At 39.6% G+C, this 19,497-nt stretch overlaps 1 protein-coding gene across 1 annotated transcript in view; it reads left to right on the plus strand.

Annotated features, from left to right (window-relative positions):
* The window catches only part of DUSP16 (dual specificity phosphatase 16), a 95,204-nt gene that overhangs the window by 52,036 nt on the left and 23,671 nt on the right, over nt 1-19,497 (plus strand). Inside the window, exon 4 of the mRNA XM_053554832.1 lies at nt 7,885-8,048. Coding sequence (XP_053410807.1) covers nt 7,885-8,048 — 164 coding nt within the window. The remainder of the gene's footprint in view (nt 1-7,884; nt 8,049-19,497) is intronic.

Here is a 19,497-nt window from a genome sequence, read left to right on the forward strand (position 1 = left end):
AGACTGCCAAGGGCACGGGAGGAGTGGTGCTGATGTGGACAGGGACGCAGAAGGACAAAGGGAGGCTGTGATTTTGAATTTATTTTACAGTGTCAATAACAGATCTTTCAAGTGGATGTGACCAAAGTGGGTCATTGAAAATGACACTGAAAATGTTACATCAGAGTTTGGGACAATAAGCCCAGAAGTACAAATTGGGAAATCTTTGGTTTTTCAGGTAAAGAGCAAATCTGATCTTCTTAATAATCCCTTCTTTCCATGCGGGTGGAAGTAGAGTCCTTCCAAATCCTCCCTTGTCAGGAAGCCCAGGGTACTGTTCATTTGGTTGTTGTCGTCCTGTCTTAAGGCCGCTGGTGGACCATTCAGGGGTGGCTCCATGAATCTGTTTCTCCTACTACTTATAGAGCTTGTTGATTTTATTCAGCCAAGTGGCAGCTTCTGGTTGTATTCCTTTTGGTTGATTGTGCTGGCTGACTCTTTAGAACAATCTTTATTTCTTTCAGGGTGTTTATGAGTCCTGGCTTTGTGTGTTTAAGAGGAGGGGTTTCTGGGCAGAGTTAAATATTGCCAGTTTGAAAGACCAATAAAATAGCTATCACTGTACATCTTCTGAGAGAACTTTTTTTTAAATAACACTTCTGGATTTTGCCAGTTGAGTTGATTTAGATAACATTATCCTGAAAAATAATAAGATCTGGTTATTCTGAATCATAAGAAGTTGCATTATTATTAGTGTTTGGTGATTTGTAAGCTAGTGCTTTGAAAATTTTTGATTGATTTCTTGTGTATGTGGTAAGTGTTAATCCCCAAATCAGATCAGATGGAACTTCCCATGCTCCAGCTGTGCCAGATAATAGAATTGTTTCATATAGAGTGAACTTTTTTGGAGGTGTCATTTATAGGACAAGTTTTATGAGATGTAGACGACTTCTCAGGCTTCCTCGGGGTCTCCAGAGAAATCCATGTCTGTCCGCTTACCTCTTGGTCTGTGTTCCAATAGATAGGGGTGGATGGAATAAGATCTTCAAATTAATGGTTTGGATCATTTGAGATTTTTCTCTTCAGTGCTGCTCAATGGGGAATTGGCTATATAGAAATAGGTGGACCCTCCCAGAAAAGATTTATCAAACCTGTGTAATTTGGCTTAACCTAGACCAAAATATTTACATTGAAAAATTACAGTTACATATTTTAATTTGCTTTCTTCAGGCGCTTAAGATTATTTGCCTTTCTTTTTCTTTCTTCAACTAGTTTTAATTTTGCATATATACAGTCTGCTGACCCTGGAAGAATTGTACCCATCCTTGAATCTGTTTTTGAGTGTCTAGAGAGCACAGTTGCCTGAGTCAGTCACTTCAGGACTAAGGCCTTAAAAGAATTACTCTGAAGAACAATTAAAATACTTTATCGTGAAGTAAAGATTTTCAGATTTTCAATTTTTAGTATTATAGTTGTCTCCTTTGTACAATAGTGAAGCAACAGACTTTACTTTCAGTATGGAGAGAGCTATTCTTTATGGCACAGGTGTACTCTAGCCTTTCGTTCTTTCATTCTAAAACAAACAAATGGAAGGATTATGTTTGTGTCACAGAAGGAGAATTTTTTTGTTTCATAGAAGGATTAAACTACAAGGACTACAAAAGGATTAACATAGTTAACATAGTTAAAAAACTACAAAACCCTATGAACAATATGCAAATGATTAAAAATACAAAAGTTAAATTTGCATGTGACTTTTTTGAAAAATATCTTCCATAAAGTAGAGCTTTGCATCAGTATTATTTCTTTGTGTAACTGTGGAAACCATTCACAATACGGAGTAGGGAGAGTTGTTTTTAATTCTGCCTTCCCACTTTGGGCTGCTCTATCAATTGATAAAGCTCAAGTGACTTGCTGCCTATTCGAATGAGGGAATAAGAGGAAAAGTTCCCTTGCAGGGAACCATCTTTAAAATAATGGAATTGCCGGGCGGTGCCTGTGGCTCAGTGAGTAGGGCGCCGGCCCCATATGCTGAGGGTGGCGGGTTCAAACCCAGCCCCGGCCAAACTGCAACAAAACAACAGCCGGGCGTTGTGGCGGGCGCCTGTAGTCCCAGCTGCTCGGGAGGCTGAGGCAGGAGAATCGTGTAAGCCCAAGAGTTAGAGATTGCTGTGAGCCGTGTGACACCACAGCACTCTACCCGAGGGCGGTACAGTGAGACTCTCTCTACAAAAAAAAAAAAAAAAAAAAAAAAATAATGGAATTGCCATTTGTCTCTAGGTTGACTCAAAGGATAGGGATCTATTTTTAGAATTTAGGCCATAAAAAATATTTTAAGAAGGTTTCTAAGCTGTAGTAAAGTGCTGCTTTTGTTTATTATGTAAATGTTCTTTAATTTTAAAGAAAATGCACTGTGATATGTAACCAATTGCATAGATGAGAAGAAAGAGAAAAGTGTGACTAATTGGAATTGTTTGGTAAAGTTGTTCTATGTATCTTGTTTTACTTAGCAGATTTTTCCCTCCCTAGATGGTATGGTCGTTCACATTGGCTTTTACAGAAAATAGTATTTATGATTGGAATTGTGAGGGAGGTGCTCATAAGGGAAAAAAAAATTTGTGGCTGCATTAGAATAAAATTATATCTGAATTATGAATGCCTTTGAAGCTGTATCAGATGTTTTCTCTATCCAAAGTAATATGATGTTTTTGTTCATAAGCATGCATTCTTTTGGTTGGGTTTGTGGGAGACTGGTAGAAACGTAGATGTCAGCACTGGAGTCTGTCTGCCTGTGCATTAACATCTGGAGAGGCCAAGAAGTGTCTCTGTCTGCTAAGACCGGCCATCCCTGGTTCTCAGGCAGGCTGGAGGAGTATGTGCCTTCCTTCCTCTTAGCACAAATACTTCCAGAGCAGGGGGGAATAGAGGATGCAACCATTCTCAGGTTTGGGTCTGCGTTAGAGAAACGTGTGAGTTACTGTCTGTTTTCTGCATTTCCAGATGACGAAGAGCATGAAATTTAGGGATAGGAGAAAATTGGCAAGTTTGAACAGTGAGTCAAATCCTTGAACAATTTTAAAAAACATTTGAAAATTTTTCCAAGCTTTCCAGTTTTTTGGTACTGTTTTTCACATTAAGCAGTGGATTATGAACTGATGTTATGTCTTGTAATGGAATCTAACCAGCAGTCCATGAGACAGCCAGAGTTATGACAAGGGCAGATGAAACGATGCTGCCTTCTGTGTCTCTTAGCGGCCATTTGTGACAGAAAGTTTACATAAACGAGCCGCACTTACCTTCTGATGTAGATCTTGTTTGTAAGAGAACCTATGAAAAGAAGAGGGACATTTTAGACATATTTCAAAACTGGGTTGCTGGTGAGGCCCCTGGTAGTTTTTGAAGAGTTCACGGGAGATCAAGCAGTGTTTCATCTGTTGTTAATTAATGAAACTGGAGTCAGGAGAGTACAACAGTGAATGAAAGGTCAGTGAATGGAAAAAACTGTCAATGAAGGAGGATGTCAGCAGAGTGGAACATTGTCATAGATAAAGATCAGGGAAAATGTACTTTGACTGAGAGTGCTTTCTGGAAGTGACTGGGAGCCACAGTGTGGGACATTTTAAGACAGACTGAGTGCTACATGAATGCTCTGATCACAATGAAATCTGTTAAAAACATTTAAAAATATTCATCTATTTGGGTCTGTTCTAGATGTTTGTGGGAAAGGTTTGTTGTTTTATAATGTGTTTTACAATGTAGTGTTGTTTGGTTGGTTTTTTGGTTTTGTTTCAGGGCTGAACAATAGCTTGTTTCTCTCATTTATTTTTCTCTTTCTTGTCTTAGAATTTTCTAGAGCCACACTTATTTTTGAGGTCCACTGAAGTTAAAGTAATCTAGGATCACCATATTTGTTAACATTAGAGCGGGACCTCAAACAGCCAGGCTGATAACTCAGTTTGTGACTGTTGCAGAGTTATATCCTTTCTGAAAGTGGTTCTGTGGAGAGTGGCCTGAGCGCCAGATGTAACTTCAGCTTTACTACTGGCTTGCAAACGGTGATCGTCAACAAACCAATGACTTTATTTATATTTCATTCAACTAGTTCATCTGTAAACTTATTGTTTTCATGGGAAGTACAGTTAAAGAGACTCTCTTATCTCTGGTCATGTCAGATCTTCCTTTTCTTTTCTCTCATTGAAGTTTTTGAGCTATATATCTATCTGTGAGAGACGGCCATGGCCTTTTACACCTGGTACTGAGAACTGGCAGGTCACGCAGCTGGTGAGGCCAGGGCCCCACAGATACCAGCAAGGCTGTCCCTGCATCCAAGGAGAGTTGAACTTAACTCCTTGGATTTAGAGAAGTAGACTTATAACCTAGCTCTTCCAGTTGTTACATGATGTAATTCCGAGACTTTACCTTCCCATCTGTACATGGGACTAATAATAACACCTGCCTCATAGAATGGTTGTAAGATCAAATAAATACTGGTAAAGAACTTAGAGCAATTCTTGTCACATGGTAGATATTCAGTACATTCTGTGATTACTCATATATAAGAATGGTTACTTATAAATTTAAAAGGGAATTCAGATGGAGTTTCCTTGGATCCTCTGGTTTCTCTTTCTCTAAGAACAGTTACTGGAGTATCGTTTTGTTGAATTCAAATGCCAGGCCATTTCATGAGCTCTTTTGGAACCACAAGAGAAAAAAAAAATGATGCTCTTTGCCTATTTGCCAATTGCCCTTTCAGTGGAGGCCCGTTCACTGTCTATGATGGACGTTATCTTGCACTGTAAGCCTGCATCTTGCTCTACTCTGTAAACCTACCTTTTCCTCAATAAACTATGTTTCATGCTTGCTTTAATAGATGCATGTGTATATGTATATATATATAAAACAGTTCTTCAGAGAAACACCAGAAATATGTAAGTTAATAGACGTTAAAATTATTTAAGTTGTATGATTAAATGATAACAACATAGTGCCTGTGAGTTGTTAATGTTGAGTAGGGGTAAGATAAGCAAAGAAGGATGAGAATCTTAACATTTATTGTTACAAGAACTAGTTTTGGGGAAAAAAATCTTACCTTAAATAATAACTATGTTATCCAATTAGACTGAAAAGGAGTAAAACACTAATACAACAAAATTATAAATTCTACACAGTGGGCACTCAGGTACCAATATTAGCTAACCCCTTCTTGGGAGATTGTCTATGATTGTACTGGTAGGTGTAGGGATTCTAGTTGACTCCATTTCAATGGTAGTTGCAGTGGTCCTAGTATAGTATTTCTCTAACTGTTAATTCCACTAACTATTAATGTATTTTAGGAGGAATTCCCGTCATAAGGAGGGAAACTTATTTGACTTCAATAAATTAAACCAACTTCTTTGAAGATACTTTTTGGAGCCTTTAATATGTTAACATGTAAGATTTCTCTTACTTTTTAGACCAATGTCCCATTTATCAGCTACTTGCAGGACACCAGTACTCTGGGGGACACTTTGGGAAATGTAACCTTAGAATCATTATTTTTTTCCACTTTGTGTCTCAGGTGAACCTTAAACAATTAACTGTAGAAGAAGGGTAGAGGAAGGCCCCGGAGATGATGCTGGGTCGTGAATGTACAATCACTCTAATGAAATAGTAATCATGGATACCTGTGGAGTTCTTTGTACCAGGCACAAAATACTTTAGATGTATTAACTGATCCCCTTGACAACTGTGGGAAGTAGTATGATCATTATCTTCATTTTATAGATGAGGAAACTAAGAATCAGAGGGGTTAATTCATTAAATTGACCAAATCAGACAACTATGAAGTAGTGAAGCCGGAATGTGAATTCAGGTACAAGAGCTTGTGCTTTTACTTTCTCTGCTGTGCGATCGTGTGGCTTGTGTGTGAGCAGAGTGTGTACTGTGTGTATGTGGCCTCTAGGTGTGCATGCCTGGGACGGGTAGGGATGGTATTCTTGGACAAGAGAACGGCATGGAAGTGTGAATAACATGAGTTTTGTGTGGCTAATGGTCATGTCTGGACGTGGTAAGAAAAGAAACCATGAAACTGTAGGTTCCTAAAGGCCTATCACACAAAAAAAAGATTTGTGATTTCTATAATAGGTTCACTTATTCTATCAGATTACCTTAAGAACTCCATAAACTGAAGAACTGTAAATGCTTCCAAGAAAGAAAGCACAGACACTTAGGTTGGCGTCCAGGAAGGCACTGTTTTGCATTTTGCAAGAGGCATAGTTGTCAGCTCCCTGCCATCTGAGCTTGCTGCATCTTCCTTTATCTGGGACCCATACAGAGCATAGACAGTAGAGAAAGTGTGCAGCTGAATTATCCTTGACATGAACACAATACAGGAAATAATAATGGGGATGACTCTCTCGCCTTCTCAACTTCCTGTACTTCTGACAACTTTCGAGAGCCTATTTTGTATGTTTCTTGAAGTGAGGGAGAGTCTAATACCGTGTAACTTGAGATGGAGATAAATACTTTAGTGAGATTCTAAGGTCTTGTTTAAGGCTAATTTAAAGAGGTAAACGTGGGGTTGTACTATCTTCTAATATGACTGAAGATGTTCATTGTTTTTATATTTAACATTATTAAAAATGCAGTAGAGCATCCATAGTTGACCACCTCCCTACATTGACCACCTTAAGTTGATTTTCATAGACCAGACATGTACCACATGTACATATGAGTACAGTAGGTCTCGTTCCTTATGTTGACCAGCTCTATATTTTGACTGATTTGTTATAGTCCTTTGGATGGTCAGCTGTTCTCTTGCTTACAATCATCACCTATAATCCAAATCTCCTCAGTTCCTGAGTTCAGATTTAAGAGTGAGTAGGGAAGGCTTGGATAGCAAAGGAATTATCTGAAAATTTGCCAGAATTTACTTGGTTTCTGTGTTTTGATTTGGATAGTAAGGAAAATTTCTCTTCATTGAGTGGTGGCGAGTTTGTGACTTAATGAAGGTTATAGAGCAGATCATTATAAGGACAGGATTAGAAAAAACTGAATTCTTCTGAATCCAAAAATCTTGCCACAGGCCTTCCTGTACCCTCAGCACTTAGGTCTGTCAGCACTTCTTTATAGTGCTCAGTGAAATGAACAGGAGCGCTCCAGAAATGAGTGGTAATTATGGGGATCTTGACTAACTGCCCAGGGAATCCCGAGCACTGGATAGAGAGAATATTTGTAAGAGTAAGGGTAAGTATATATGTGATATCTTTGAGATTAAAGAATACATTTGGTAGGAAGATTTAAAGTTAAGTCTAGAAAGAATGTTTAACACGATCAATTTTATTTGAAGAAGTAACATTCAGCTTCAGTTCACATTTTTTATATCCCCTTTTTTGCTTCTGTGAATAATTGGCTTGGCTACTTGCTACAGAATTTAAGTCTTCTTTATAGTCCTCAAAAAATGTATGCATGGGCCATGGGGAGTGGGGAACAGATGTTGTAAGATATGTGAAGATGAAGAGTATGTCTGAGAAAGAGGGCAGTAACTCGAAGTGCCTTCAGGGCTCAGCTATCCCTGTCGGAGCCTTACCAGCTTGTAGACATGGTGCTGGAATACATTAAGTACTTGGGATGGGTTAGAATACACGTGGTGCTGGAATACATTAAGTACTTGGGATGGGTTAGAATACTCATGGTGCTGGAACACATTAAGTACTTGGGATGTGTTAGAATACACCGTATCAGCAGCTGTGGAAAGGTTCCCTCTTGGATCCTCTTGGTATGAGCATCCTCTCGGATATAGTCATGGTATCCTCTTGGATCTGAGGGGTTTGATTTTTTTCTGTTTTAAACAGTTGTAGCTGAGTAGTTCACAGAAGGCTGTTTTTCCCTTTGTGCCTGGCATAATTTTGTAATGTTTATTCTTAGGTGGGTTTGCTGAGTTCTCTCGTTGTTTCCCTGGCCTCTGTGAAGGAAAATCCACTCTAGTCCCTACCTGCATTTCTCAGCCTTGCTTACCTGTTGCCAACATTGGGCCAACCCGAATTCTTCCCAATCTTTACCTTGGCTGCCAGCGAGATGTCCTCAACAAGGTGGGTGCTTTGAAAAATCCTTCATTGCCAAGTTTATTGTTAGCAGCTAGAGGAACAGCCCATTATGTCATTTGAAACACACTAAATCCCAGAAGGGAAGCTACCCGACCATTCTTTCCAGTCAGCAGTTGCATTATCTTTTGGAGTGTTAATTTGTGTGATGTTAGTTATCTGTTGCCTCAGGGAACCTAAACCACTGTCTTACTTGCTTGTTCCTAATAGGTCAAAGAGACCTGAAATAGAACAGAAATTTTCAGAAGGTTAGCCTTATTTTTCTTAGGGTATTGTTTCTTTTTGTTTTTGTTTTTTACAGTAACTAGGCACTCAGGAATGCTAACATTGCTCAAATTATTTCACATTTACGAATGTATTTACTGCAGCAGACTAGAAAGAGACTTAGGTTGGTCTTGGATTGAGGAAGGTCCTCTTACTAACCGCCGGCTGCAGGGGTGGGATGAGATGAAAGAAAGATGGGGAGGACAAAGGCTAAAAGTGTGCACTGCCACATCCTTTAGCTAACACCTGTTGGGTAGTTTGGTTGAAAAAGATGGAAGAGCATGAATTCTTGCTGAAATGACGTGGGCTGTACTGAAAAGGCACGCCCTAATGGAGGAACACATGGGATTGAGGCCATTTTCATAATGGTCCAAGTACAATGAACAGAGACACTGTCTGACTCCACAGTTTATGTCCTCTTAATGAGTCATACTATAAAACATGTTCTTACTGCCTGGAAAAGTGATTTTTTTTTTCTCCCAAACCTCTTTAATTTCCATTACCACTAATTGAGAAAGCAATCTAAGATCTTAATTCAGAGGGGGCAGAGACAAGATGGCTGACTGAAGCCAGCTTTCCACAGAGGCTCCCGTCCAGAAGGAAAGTTAAAGGACAGAAATTTAGAAGTAACCTGGTGGATTAGAGCTGCACCAAGAGAGAAGGTGGAAGAACTCACATCAACCCCTCTGAGGCGAGCTATAACCCCAAGGATACAAACAAAAGGTACAAAATCCATCACCAAGCAGATGGGAGTCCCCCTCCCCCATGAGAACGGCTCAGAGTGCACCACAAACCAACGAGCAGAGTACAAAGGTCCTCCCACTATACTCCACAAGAGAGACACTCTAAAAACTGGACCTACCTCCCCTACTAGGGTGCCACGGCATACTCCTGCCAGACATAAAACTGTATATATTCTCTACCTGCAACTCTGAGTTCCCAGCACTCCCCTCCACTCTCACTCTGAGGTCTGGAGGCCTGTCCCCCAGGAGTCCAGATTCTTGGGTGATTTCTCGAGGGGTGTGGACAGGGCCTAAACTGCAGCTGGTCAGTGCTGACTCTGCCCCACGGGAGTGAGGAGAGGACGGTCGGCTGAGAGGGAACCACACTGGAACACCGGTGCCCTGAGGCGCAGAGCAGCAGCTGTCTTTTGGCAACAATAGGGCTCACTCCCGGATATTCCGAAGCCACACTTCCTGTCTCCCTGGGCAACCAGAGGAGGCCGGGCATCTACTCAGGTGGTAACCACCACGGAACAGATCTGGGATGGAAACGCAGGCCCCGTGAGTAAACGGTTTGCCTGAGATGGTACCTGCCTCGGTGGAGCGCAGGGACTAGAAATGCATGCGCAGAGCCCGGAAGTTCCCATGCAGGGCTGACCCAGAGTACCACTTTACTGAGCCTAAGACCCACCCGGCCCTCAGGGGATCGTCAGCCTATAGACAAAGGAAGACAGGAGGCTAGAACTGACAGGTAACTGAATACAAACCTGCAGGAGCAAAGACAGGGCCTGAGGTGCAGGCTCTGGGAACTCAAAACAGCTTCTCTTCTGCAGGGTAATTTAGCAGGGACAGAAAAAATTCCCGCAAAGTTGTTCTGTTCTGTCAGTAACATCAATCAGGGGCAGGGCTGGAACTGAGTGAACACCCCCCAGCCTCCATCAAGCACCCGAGGTTGTCAGGCCTCACCTCCCCCTGTTAGATAGAGGCAGAGTGCAGCGGTCTGCCTGAGCAGATATAGATTTCCTTGTGATTCAGGCAGGTGCAAACCCCTGGAGTATCTGTTCACTACAGGCAACTGGTTCATAGCCCTGCGGGGCTATCAGGGACTGGGTGTGACAGAGGTGCAAGGTGGGTAAGGAGGCATCAACCTTCCCAGACTGATCTATTTTCTGGGTGGGTCCTCCTGACTCCATGGAACACCAGAGCAAGCCATATCTGGGTAGTCACCAGACCCCTGCGATCCAGTTGCCAGAGACCTTTTAAACTGTCCCATCTGAGACAGGTGATGACTGAGACAATTGATTTGGACCTTTGAAACTGAGCCATTCACCTGAGGACTATTCAGGTGGTGCCCTGGGTGTGTGGTTGTAGGAAGGTTTGATTTTCCTTTTCCGATTGTTGCCTGTGGAGGGCGGGGGGACTAAATTGCTGGTATTTCTCCACAGCTGAGACTTCAACCCATAGTAACTGTTTCATTAGGGTCGAACAGAGACCAGCTGAAAACAAGACAGAACCACTTAGCCCCACCGCACCAAACAGGTCCCCAGTTTCTCAGCCCATAGCACTGTAAGGGTCCTCGACAAAGCTTCAGGGAAAAATCAAACAGTGTAAAACAATCATGGGGCGGGGACTCCTAGAAGTCATCAAAAAATAGAATAATGTTTCAGGATATAAAATCAATGTCCACAAGTCAGTAGCCTTTGTATACGCCAATAACAGTCAAGATGAGAAGCTAATTAAGGACACAACTCCCTTCACCATAGTCTCAAAGAAAATGAAATACCTAGGAATATACCTAACGAAGGAGGTGAAGGACCTCTATAAAGAAAACTATGAAATCCTCAGAAAGGAAATAGCAGAGGATATTAACAAATGGAAGAACACACCATGCTCATGGATGGGAAGAATCAACATTGTTAAAATGTCTATACTTCCCAAAGCAATCTACCTATTCAATGCCATTCCTATCAAGATACCAACATCGTACTTTTAAGATTTGGAAAAAATGATTCTGCGTTTTGTATGGAACCAGAAAAAACCCCATATAGCTAAAGCAGTTCTTAGTAATAAAAATAAAGCTGGGGGCATCAGCATACCAGATTTTAGTCTGTACTACAAAGCCATAGTGCTCAAGACAGCATGGTACTGGCACAAAAATAGAGAGACACTTTAAATCAAATTGAAAACCAAGAAATGAAACTAACATCTTACAACCACCTAATCTTCGATAAACTAAACAAGAACATACCTTGGGGAAAAGATTCCCTATTCAATAAATGGTGTTGGGAGAACTGGATGTCTACATGTAAAAGACTGAAACTGGGCCCACACCTTTCCCCACTCACAAAAATTGATTCAAGATGGATAAACTACTTAAATTTAAGGCATGAAACAATAAAAATCCTCCAAGAAAGCATAGGAAAAACACTGGAAGATATTGGCCTGGGGAAAGACTTCATGAAGAAGACTGCCATGGCAATTGCAACAACAACAAAAATAAACAAATGGGACTTCATTAAACTGAAAAGCTTCTGTACAGCTAAGGAGACAACAACCAAAGCAAAGAGACAACCTACACAATGGGAAAGGATATTTGCATATTTTGAATCAGACAAAAACTTGATAACTAGGATCTATAGAGAACTCAAATTAATCCACATGAAAAAAGCCAATAATCCCATATATCAATGGGCAAGAGACATGAATAGAACCTTCTCTAAAGAAGACAGACGAATGGCTAACAAACATATGAAAAAATGTTCATCATCTCTATATATTATAGAAATGCAAATCAAAACAACCCTGAGATATCATCTAACCCCAGTGAGAATGGCCCACATCACAAAATCTCAAAACTGCAGATGCTGGCGTGGATGTGGAGAGAAGGGAACACTTTTACACTGCTGGTGGGCCTTGGTATGTGCCACACTTTCTGGGGGCAAAACATGATTGCAAGAGGGACTTTACCTAACAATTGCAATCAGTGTAACCTGGCTTATTGTACCCTCAATGAATCCCCAACAATAAAAAAAAATAAAAAATAAAACTCACCCAGTTGAGGAGAGCTCTTGATTACTTGGAAATATTCCAATAATAGGTTGATCTATTAAAAAAAAAATAAATCATGGGGTGGAATCAGCGGAAAAACTCTGGTAACATGAATAACTAGAATAGATCAACCCCCGCAAGGAAAGATATGGCAGATGTAACTGAAGATCCCATTCATAAACAGCTGGCCAAGATGTCAGAAATCAAACTCAGAATTTGGAATGCAAACAAGATTAATAGAATGGAGGAAAATTTGGAATTAGAAATTCAAGGAGCATTTCAAAAGTCGGAATTAGAAATTCGAGGAGAAATTCAAAAGTTGTCTCAAGAATTTAACGAATTTAAAGATGAAACCACAAAAGATTTTGATGCACTGAAGCAAAAATTTGCAGCCTTCAAAGATCTGAAAAATACAGTAGAATCCCTCAGTTAACAGAGTGGAGCAAGCAGAAGAAGGATTTCTGACATTGAAGCCAAAGCCTTTGAACGCTCCCAAACTCTCAAAGAGGAAGAGAAATGGAGAACAAAAATGGATCATTCTCTCAGAGAGATCTGGGATAATTCAAAGAAGGCTAATATCCGCCTCATTGGAATCTCTGAAAGTGATGAAGTGGCCTCGCAAGGCACAGAGGCCCTTCTCCATGAAATTATGAAAGAATTTTCCAGACATGCCAAGAGATTCTGAAATACAGACAGCAGACAGTTTCAGAACCCCAGCACGACTCAATCCGAATAAGACATCCCCCAGGTCTATCATAATTAACTTCACTAAAGTTAATCTGAAGGAGAAAATTCTGAAAGCAGCCGGACGTAAGAAATCCATTACCTACAAAGGGAAGAATAATAGAGTAACTGCAGATCTCTCTGCTGAAACTTTTCAAGCCAGAAGAGGGTGGTCATTGACTTTTAATCTCCTAAAGCAAAATAACTTTCAACCCCGGATCCTGTATCCAGCTAAACTGAGTTTCATTTATGATGGAGAAATTAAATACCTTAATGACATTCATATGTTGAAGAAATTTGCCATAACCAAACCATCTGTTCAGGATATTCTCAGACCTATCCTCCATAATGACCAACCCAATCCTCTAACACAAAAGTAAACTCACTCAGAAACTTTTGATCAAACTCCAACTTCCACAATGGCGAAAGGATTAAAATGTCCACTGGACTTTCAAAAAACTTGATACCCAAAATTTTACCATACTTATCAATATTCTCCATTAATGTGAATGGCTTAAACTGTCCTCTAAAGAGGCACAGGTTAGCTGAGTGGATACAAAAACTCAGGCCACATATTTGCTGCATACAAGAGTCACATCTTACCTTAAAAGACAAATACAGACTCAGGGTGAAAGGTTGGTCATCCATATTTCAGGCAAATGGTAATCAGAAAAAAGCAGGTGTTGCAATTCTATTTGCAGATACAATAGGCTTTAAACCAACAAAAGTAAGCAAGGATAAGAATGGTCACTTCATATTTGTTAAGGGTAATACTCAATATGATGAGATTTCAATTATTAATATCTATGCACCCAACCAGAATGCACCTCAATTTATAAGAGAAACTCTAACAGATGTGAGCAACTTGATTTCCTCCAGCTCCAAAATAGTCGGAGATTTCAGCACTCCTTTGGCAGTGTTGGATCGATCCTCCAATAAGAAGCTGAGCAAAGACATTTTAGATTTAAACCTAACCATCCAACATTTGGTTTTAGCAGACATGTACAGAACATTTCATCCCAACAAAACTGAATATACATACTTCTCATCAGCCCACGGAACATACTCCAAAATCGATCGCATCTTAGGTCACAAGTCTAACCTTAGTAAATTTAAAGGAATAGAAATTATTCTCGAACCACCATGGAATAAAAGTTGAGCTCAGTAACAACAGAAATCTGCATACTCATACAAAAACATGGAAGTTAAATAACCTTTGCTGAATGATAGCTGGGTCATAGACAAGATTAAGAAGGAAATTGCCAAATTTTTGGAACAAAACGACAATGAAGACACAAATTATCAGAACCTCTGGGATACCACAAGGCAGTCCTAAGAGGGAAATTAATAGCACTGCAAACCTTCCTCAAGAGAACGGAAAGAGAGGAAGTTAACAGCAACTGGAAAAGGAAGAACATTCCAACCCCAAACCCAGCAGAAGAAAAGAAATAACCAAAATTAGAGTAGAATTAAATGAAATTGAAAACAAAAGAATATACAACAAATCAATAAATCAAAAAGTTGGTTTTTTGAAAAGGTCAATAAAATAGATAAACCTTTGGCTAACCTAACCAGGAAAAAAAGAGTAAAATCTCTAATTTCATCAATCAGAAATGACAAAGACGAAATAAGAACAGACTCCTCAGAAATTCAAATAATCCTTAATGAATATTACAAGAAACTTTATTCTCAGAAATATGAAAATCTGAAGAAAATTGACCAATACTTCGAAGCACGTCACCTTCAAGACTTAGCCAGAATCAAGTGGAAATGTTGAACAGGCCCATATCGAGTTCTGAAATAGCATCAACCATACAAAATCTCCCTAAAAAGAAAAGCCCGGGACCAGATGGCTTCATGTCAGAATTCTGCCAAACCTTTAAAGAGGAATTAGTACCTATACTACTCCACCTGTTCCAAAATGTAGAAAAAGAAGGAAGACTAACCAACATGTTCTGTGAAGCAAACATCACCCTGATCCCTAAACCAGGAAAAGACCCAACAAGAAAAGAAAATTATAGACCAATATCACTAACGAATATAGATGCAAAAATATTCAACAAGATCCTAACAAACAGAATCCAGCAACACATCAAACAAATTATACATCATGACCAAGTCGATTTTATCCCAGGGTCTCAAGGCTGGTTCAATATATGTAAATCTATTAAGTATAATTCAGTACATAAACAAATTAAAAAACAAAGACCATATGATTCTCTCAATTGATGCAAAAAAAGTTTTTGATAATATCCAGCATCCCTTCATGATCAGAACACTTAAGAAAATTGGTATAGAAGGGACATTTCTTAAATTGATAGAGGCCATCTACAGCAAACCCACAGCCAATATCGTATTGAAGGAGTTAAATTGAAATCATTTCCACTCAGTTCAGGAACCAGACAAGGCTGCCCATTGTCTCCACTGCTCTTTAACATTGTCATGGAAGTTTTAGCCATCACAATTAGGGAAGAAAAGGTGATCAAGGGTATCCATATAGGGTCAGAAGAGATCAAACTTTCATTCTTCACAGATGATATGATTGTATATCTGGAAAACACCAGGGATTCTACTATAAAACTCTTAGAAGTGATCAAGGAATACAGCAGCGTCTCCAATTGCAAAATCAACATTCATAAATTGGTAGCCTTTATATATACCAACAATAGTCAAGCTGAAAAAACAGTTAAGGACTCTATTCCATTCACAGTAGTGCCAAAGAAGATGAAATATAGGGGAGTTTATCTAACAAAGGATGTGAAAGATCTCTATAAAGAGAAATATGAAACTCTAAGAAAAGAAACAGCTGAAAATGTTAACAAATGGAAAAACATACCATGCTCATGGCTGGGAAGAATCAACATTGTTAAAATGTCCATACTACCCAAAGCAATATACAATTTTAACGTAATCCCTATTAAAGCTCCACTGTCAAACTTCAAAGATCTTGAAAAAATAATACTTCGTTTTATATGGAATCAGAAAAAACCTCGAATAGCCAAGACGTTACTCAGAAATAAAAGCAAAGCAGGAATAATCAGGCTACCAGACCTCAGACTTTTCTATAAATCGATAGTAACCAAAACAGCATGGTACTGGCACAAAGACAGAGAAGTAGATGTCTGGAACAGAATAGAGAACCAAGAGATGAATCCAGCTACTTACCGTTATTTGATCTTTGACAAGCCAATTAAAAACATTCAGTTGGGAAAAGATTTCCCATTTAAAAAATGGTGCTGGGTGAACTGCCTGGCAACCTGTAGAAGACTGAAACTGGACCCACACCTTTCACCATTAACTAAGATAGACTCTCACTGGATTAAAGATTTAAACTTAAGACATGAAACTATAAAAATACTAGAAGAGAGTGCAGGGAAAACCCTTGAATAAATTGGTCTGGGTGAGTATTTTATGAGGAGGACCCCCCAGGCAATTGAAGCAGCTTCAAAAATACATTACTGGGACTTATCAAACTAAAATGCTTCTGCACAGCCAAGAACACAGTAAGTAAAGCAAACAAACAGCCTTCAGAATGGGAGAAGATATTTGCAGGTTATGTCTCCGACAAAGGTTTAATAACCAGAATCCACAGAGAACTCACATGTATAAGCAAGAAAAGAACAAGTGATCCCATCACAGGCTGGGCAAGGGACTTGAAGAGAAACTTCTCTGAAGAAGACAGGCGCATGGCCTTCAGACATATGAAAAATGCTCATCATCTTTAATCATTAGAGAAATGCAAATGAAAACTACTTTGAGATATCATCTAACTCCAGTAAGATTAGCCCATATCACAAAATCCCAAGACCAGAGATGTTGGCGTGGATGTGGAGAAAAGGGAACACTTCTACACTGCTGGTGGGAATGCAAATTAATATATTCCTTTTGGAAAGATGTTTGGAGAACGCTTAGAGATCTAAAAATAGACCTGCCATTCAATCCTATAATTCCTCTACTAGGCATATACCCAGAAGACCAAAAATCACATCATAACAAAGATATTTGTACCAGAATGTTTATTGCAGCTCAATTCATAATCGCTAAGTCATGAAAAAAGCCCCAGTGCCCATCTATCCACAAATGGATTAATAAATTGTGGTATTTGTACACCATGGAATATTATGCAGCCTTAAAGAAAGATGGAGACTTTACCTCTTTCATGTTTACATGGATGGAGCTGGAACATATTCTTCTTAGTCATGTATCTCAAGAATGGAAGAAAAAGTATCCAATGTACTCAGCCTTACTGTGAAACTAATGTATGGCTTTCATATGAAAGCTATAACCCAGTTATAACCTAAGAACAGCGGGAAGGGGGAAAGGGAGGGGAGGGAGAGGGAGGGGGAAGGTGGGCAGAGGGAGGGTGATTGGTGGGATTACACCTGTGGTGCATCTTACAAGGGTATATGTGAAACTTAGTAAATGTAGAATGTAAATGTCTTAACACAATAACTAAGAAAATGCCAGGAAGGCTATGTTAACCAGTGTGATGAAAATGTGTCAAATGGTTTATAAAACCAGTGTATGGTGCCCCATGATCACCATACACTGGTTTTGATTAATGTACATAGCTATGATTTAATAATTTAAAAAAAGATCTTAATTCAACTATTGGTGATTTACAAGTGCTGCTTTCCTATACGAAAGGAAGTACCTTTTAACATTTTCTTCTTAACTAGAAGAATTGAGGTGACTATAAAGAAGTTTACAGTTTGGCTTTTTAGAAATCACACTCTAGGGCGGCGCCTGTGGCTCAAAGGAGTAGGGCGCTGGCCCCATATGCTGGAGGTGGCAGGTTCAAACCCAGCCCCGGCCAAAAAGTGCAAAAAAAAAAAAAAAATCACACTTCAGAAAGCAAGGATTTGAAGGGAGAAAAATACTCTATCTTTGAGCAGCAGTGAGGCATTTATTATTATCATTTTTTAAATTTTTTGGTTCTCAAAACTGCAGTCACTTAAAAATTTTGTGTTGTTAATATGTCTGCTCTTACTATGAGATCTATTTGAGATTTGCTAACTTATTCTTCTACTCAGACTTTCTGGTAGGGTCACAGTGCCTTTAAGCATATGATTATTATTAATTCTCTTTAGAGATAAGCAAACTGTGTTACAGAAAGCAAGATTAATTTCCTAAAGTTGCACGCATTCCTGGGCCAAAGCTAGAGATGGTTTGTTTAATCCCCAGATCAGAAAATAAAATAAAATTCCTAGTTAAGAATCCTGTTTAACCCTGGTAAACCTTAACCCGTCATTCCACAAATAATTATATTACTGATCATTTTTGTTTCTTTGACATTAAGTTAAATGTCACAATCATTTTGCTACATACCTTTTTTGAGATTCAACAAATATGTCAGTTTACAACTTTATGAGCACCCCTAGAGAGTGAGAGCCATTAAACCAGAACTTGCGTTAAGGGTAGGGAAAAGGTGTAATGTGCTGTTTTCAGTTGGCTTCTTAATACACACGGGACTAATCAGGATAATGTAGCATCGAGAGGAAATGTGCAGGGAGGAGAATGGGCCTGTGGAAGTTCGGGGGACAACAGCTTGGGCAAGGACTCATTATGGAAGACTGTCAGAAAGTTTGCTTATTTATTACTTATTTATTTATGTATTTACTCACTTTATTTGTTTTTAATTTTTTTTTCCAAGATAGAGTCTTACACTCTTGCCCCAGCTAGAGTGCAGTGGCATCATCATGGCTCACTGCACCTCAAACTCCTGGGCTCAATGGGCGCTTCTCAGCTCAAACCTCATCCCCAAGTAGCTGGGACTACAGGCATGCACCACCATGCTCGGCTAAATTTTCTGTTATTGATAGAGATGGGGTCTGGCTGCTATTTAGGCAGATCTCAAACTCTTTTTTTTTTGTAGAGACATCTCATTTTATCACCCTTGGTAGAGTGCCGTGACGTCACAGCTCACAGCAACCTCCAACTCCTGGGCTTAGGCAATTTTCTTGCCTCAGCCTCCTGAGTAGCTGGGACCACAGGCGCCCGCCACAATGCCCAGCTATTTTTTTGTTGCAGTTTGGCTGGGGCCTGGTTTGAACCCGCTATCCTCTGTATATGGGGCCGGCACCCTACTCACTGAGCCACAGGCGCCGTCTGATGATATCAAACTCTTGACCTCCAAGTCATCCCTCTGTCTCGGCCTCCTAGGGTGCTAGGATTACAGGCCTGAGACCCTGGGCCTGGCCCAGAAAGCATCTTTAAAGTGGACTAGGGGTGGTGAGGAATGCATTGGTAGGCCACACTGCACTGAAAGCAGCAAATAGAAATTTATGTTTGACTTTTAGGTTCATTATTGACAGAAACTTTCGTGCCGAAAGGGATTTTCAAAATCATTTAGTCAGCCATCATCATTTGATAAATGAGGAAATCAATATTCCAGAAATGTTAAATGAATTCCCCAACATCACCCAGTTGAGTTTTAGAATAAGATTTACCTTTCTTCTGCAAATAGCATAAACAAACTAACTGATCTCTCTGTTCAACTTGCTGATTTAAACTTTCTAGGAGAAATAATATGCTTCTTTTCTTCTTTTTATTTTATTTTATTTTTATTTATTGTTTTTTTTTAGAGATAGAGTCTCACTTTATCACCCTCAGTAGAGTGCCATGGTATCACATAGCTCACAGCAATCTCCAACTCCTGGGCTTAGGCAATTCTCTTGCTT

The sequence above is a fragment of the Nycticebus coucang genome, chromosome 12, assembly GCF_027406575.1.
Source record: "Nycticebus coucang isolate mNycCou1 chromosome 12, mNycCou1.pri, whole genome shotgun sequence".
Lineage (NCBI taxonomy): Eukaryota > Metazoa > Chordata > Mammalia > Primates > Lorisidae > Nycticebus > Nycticebus coucang.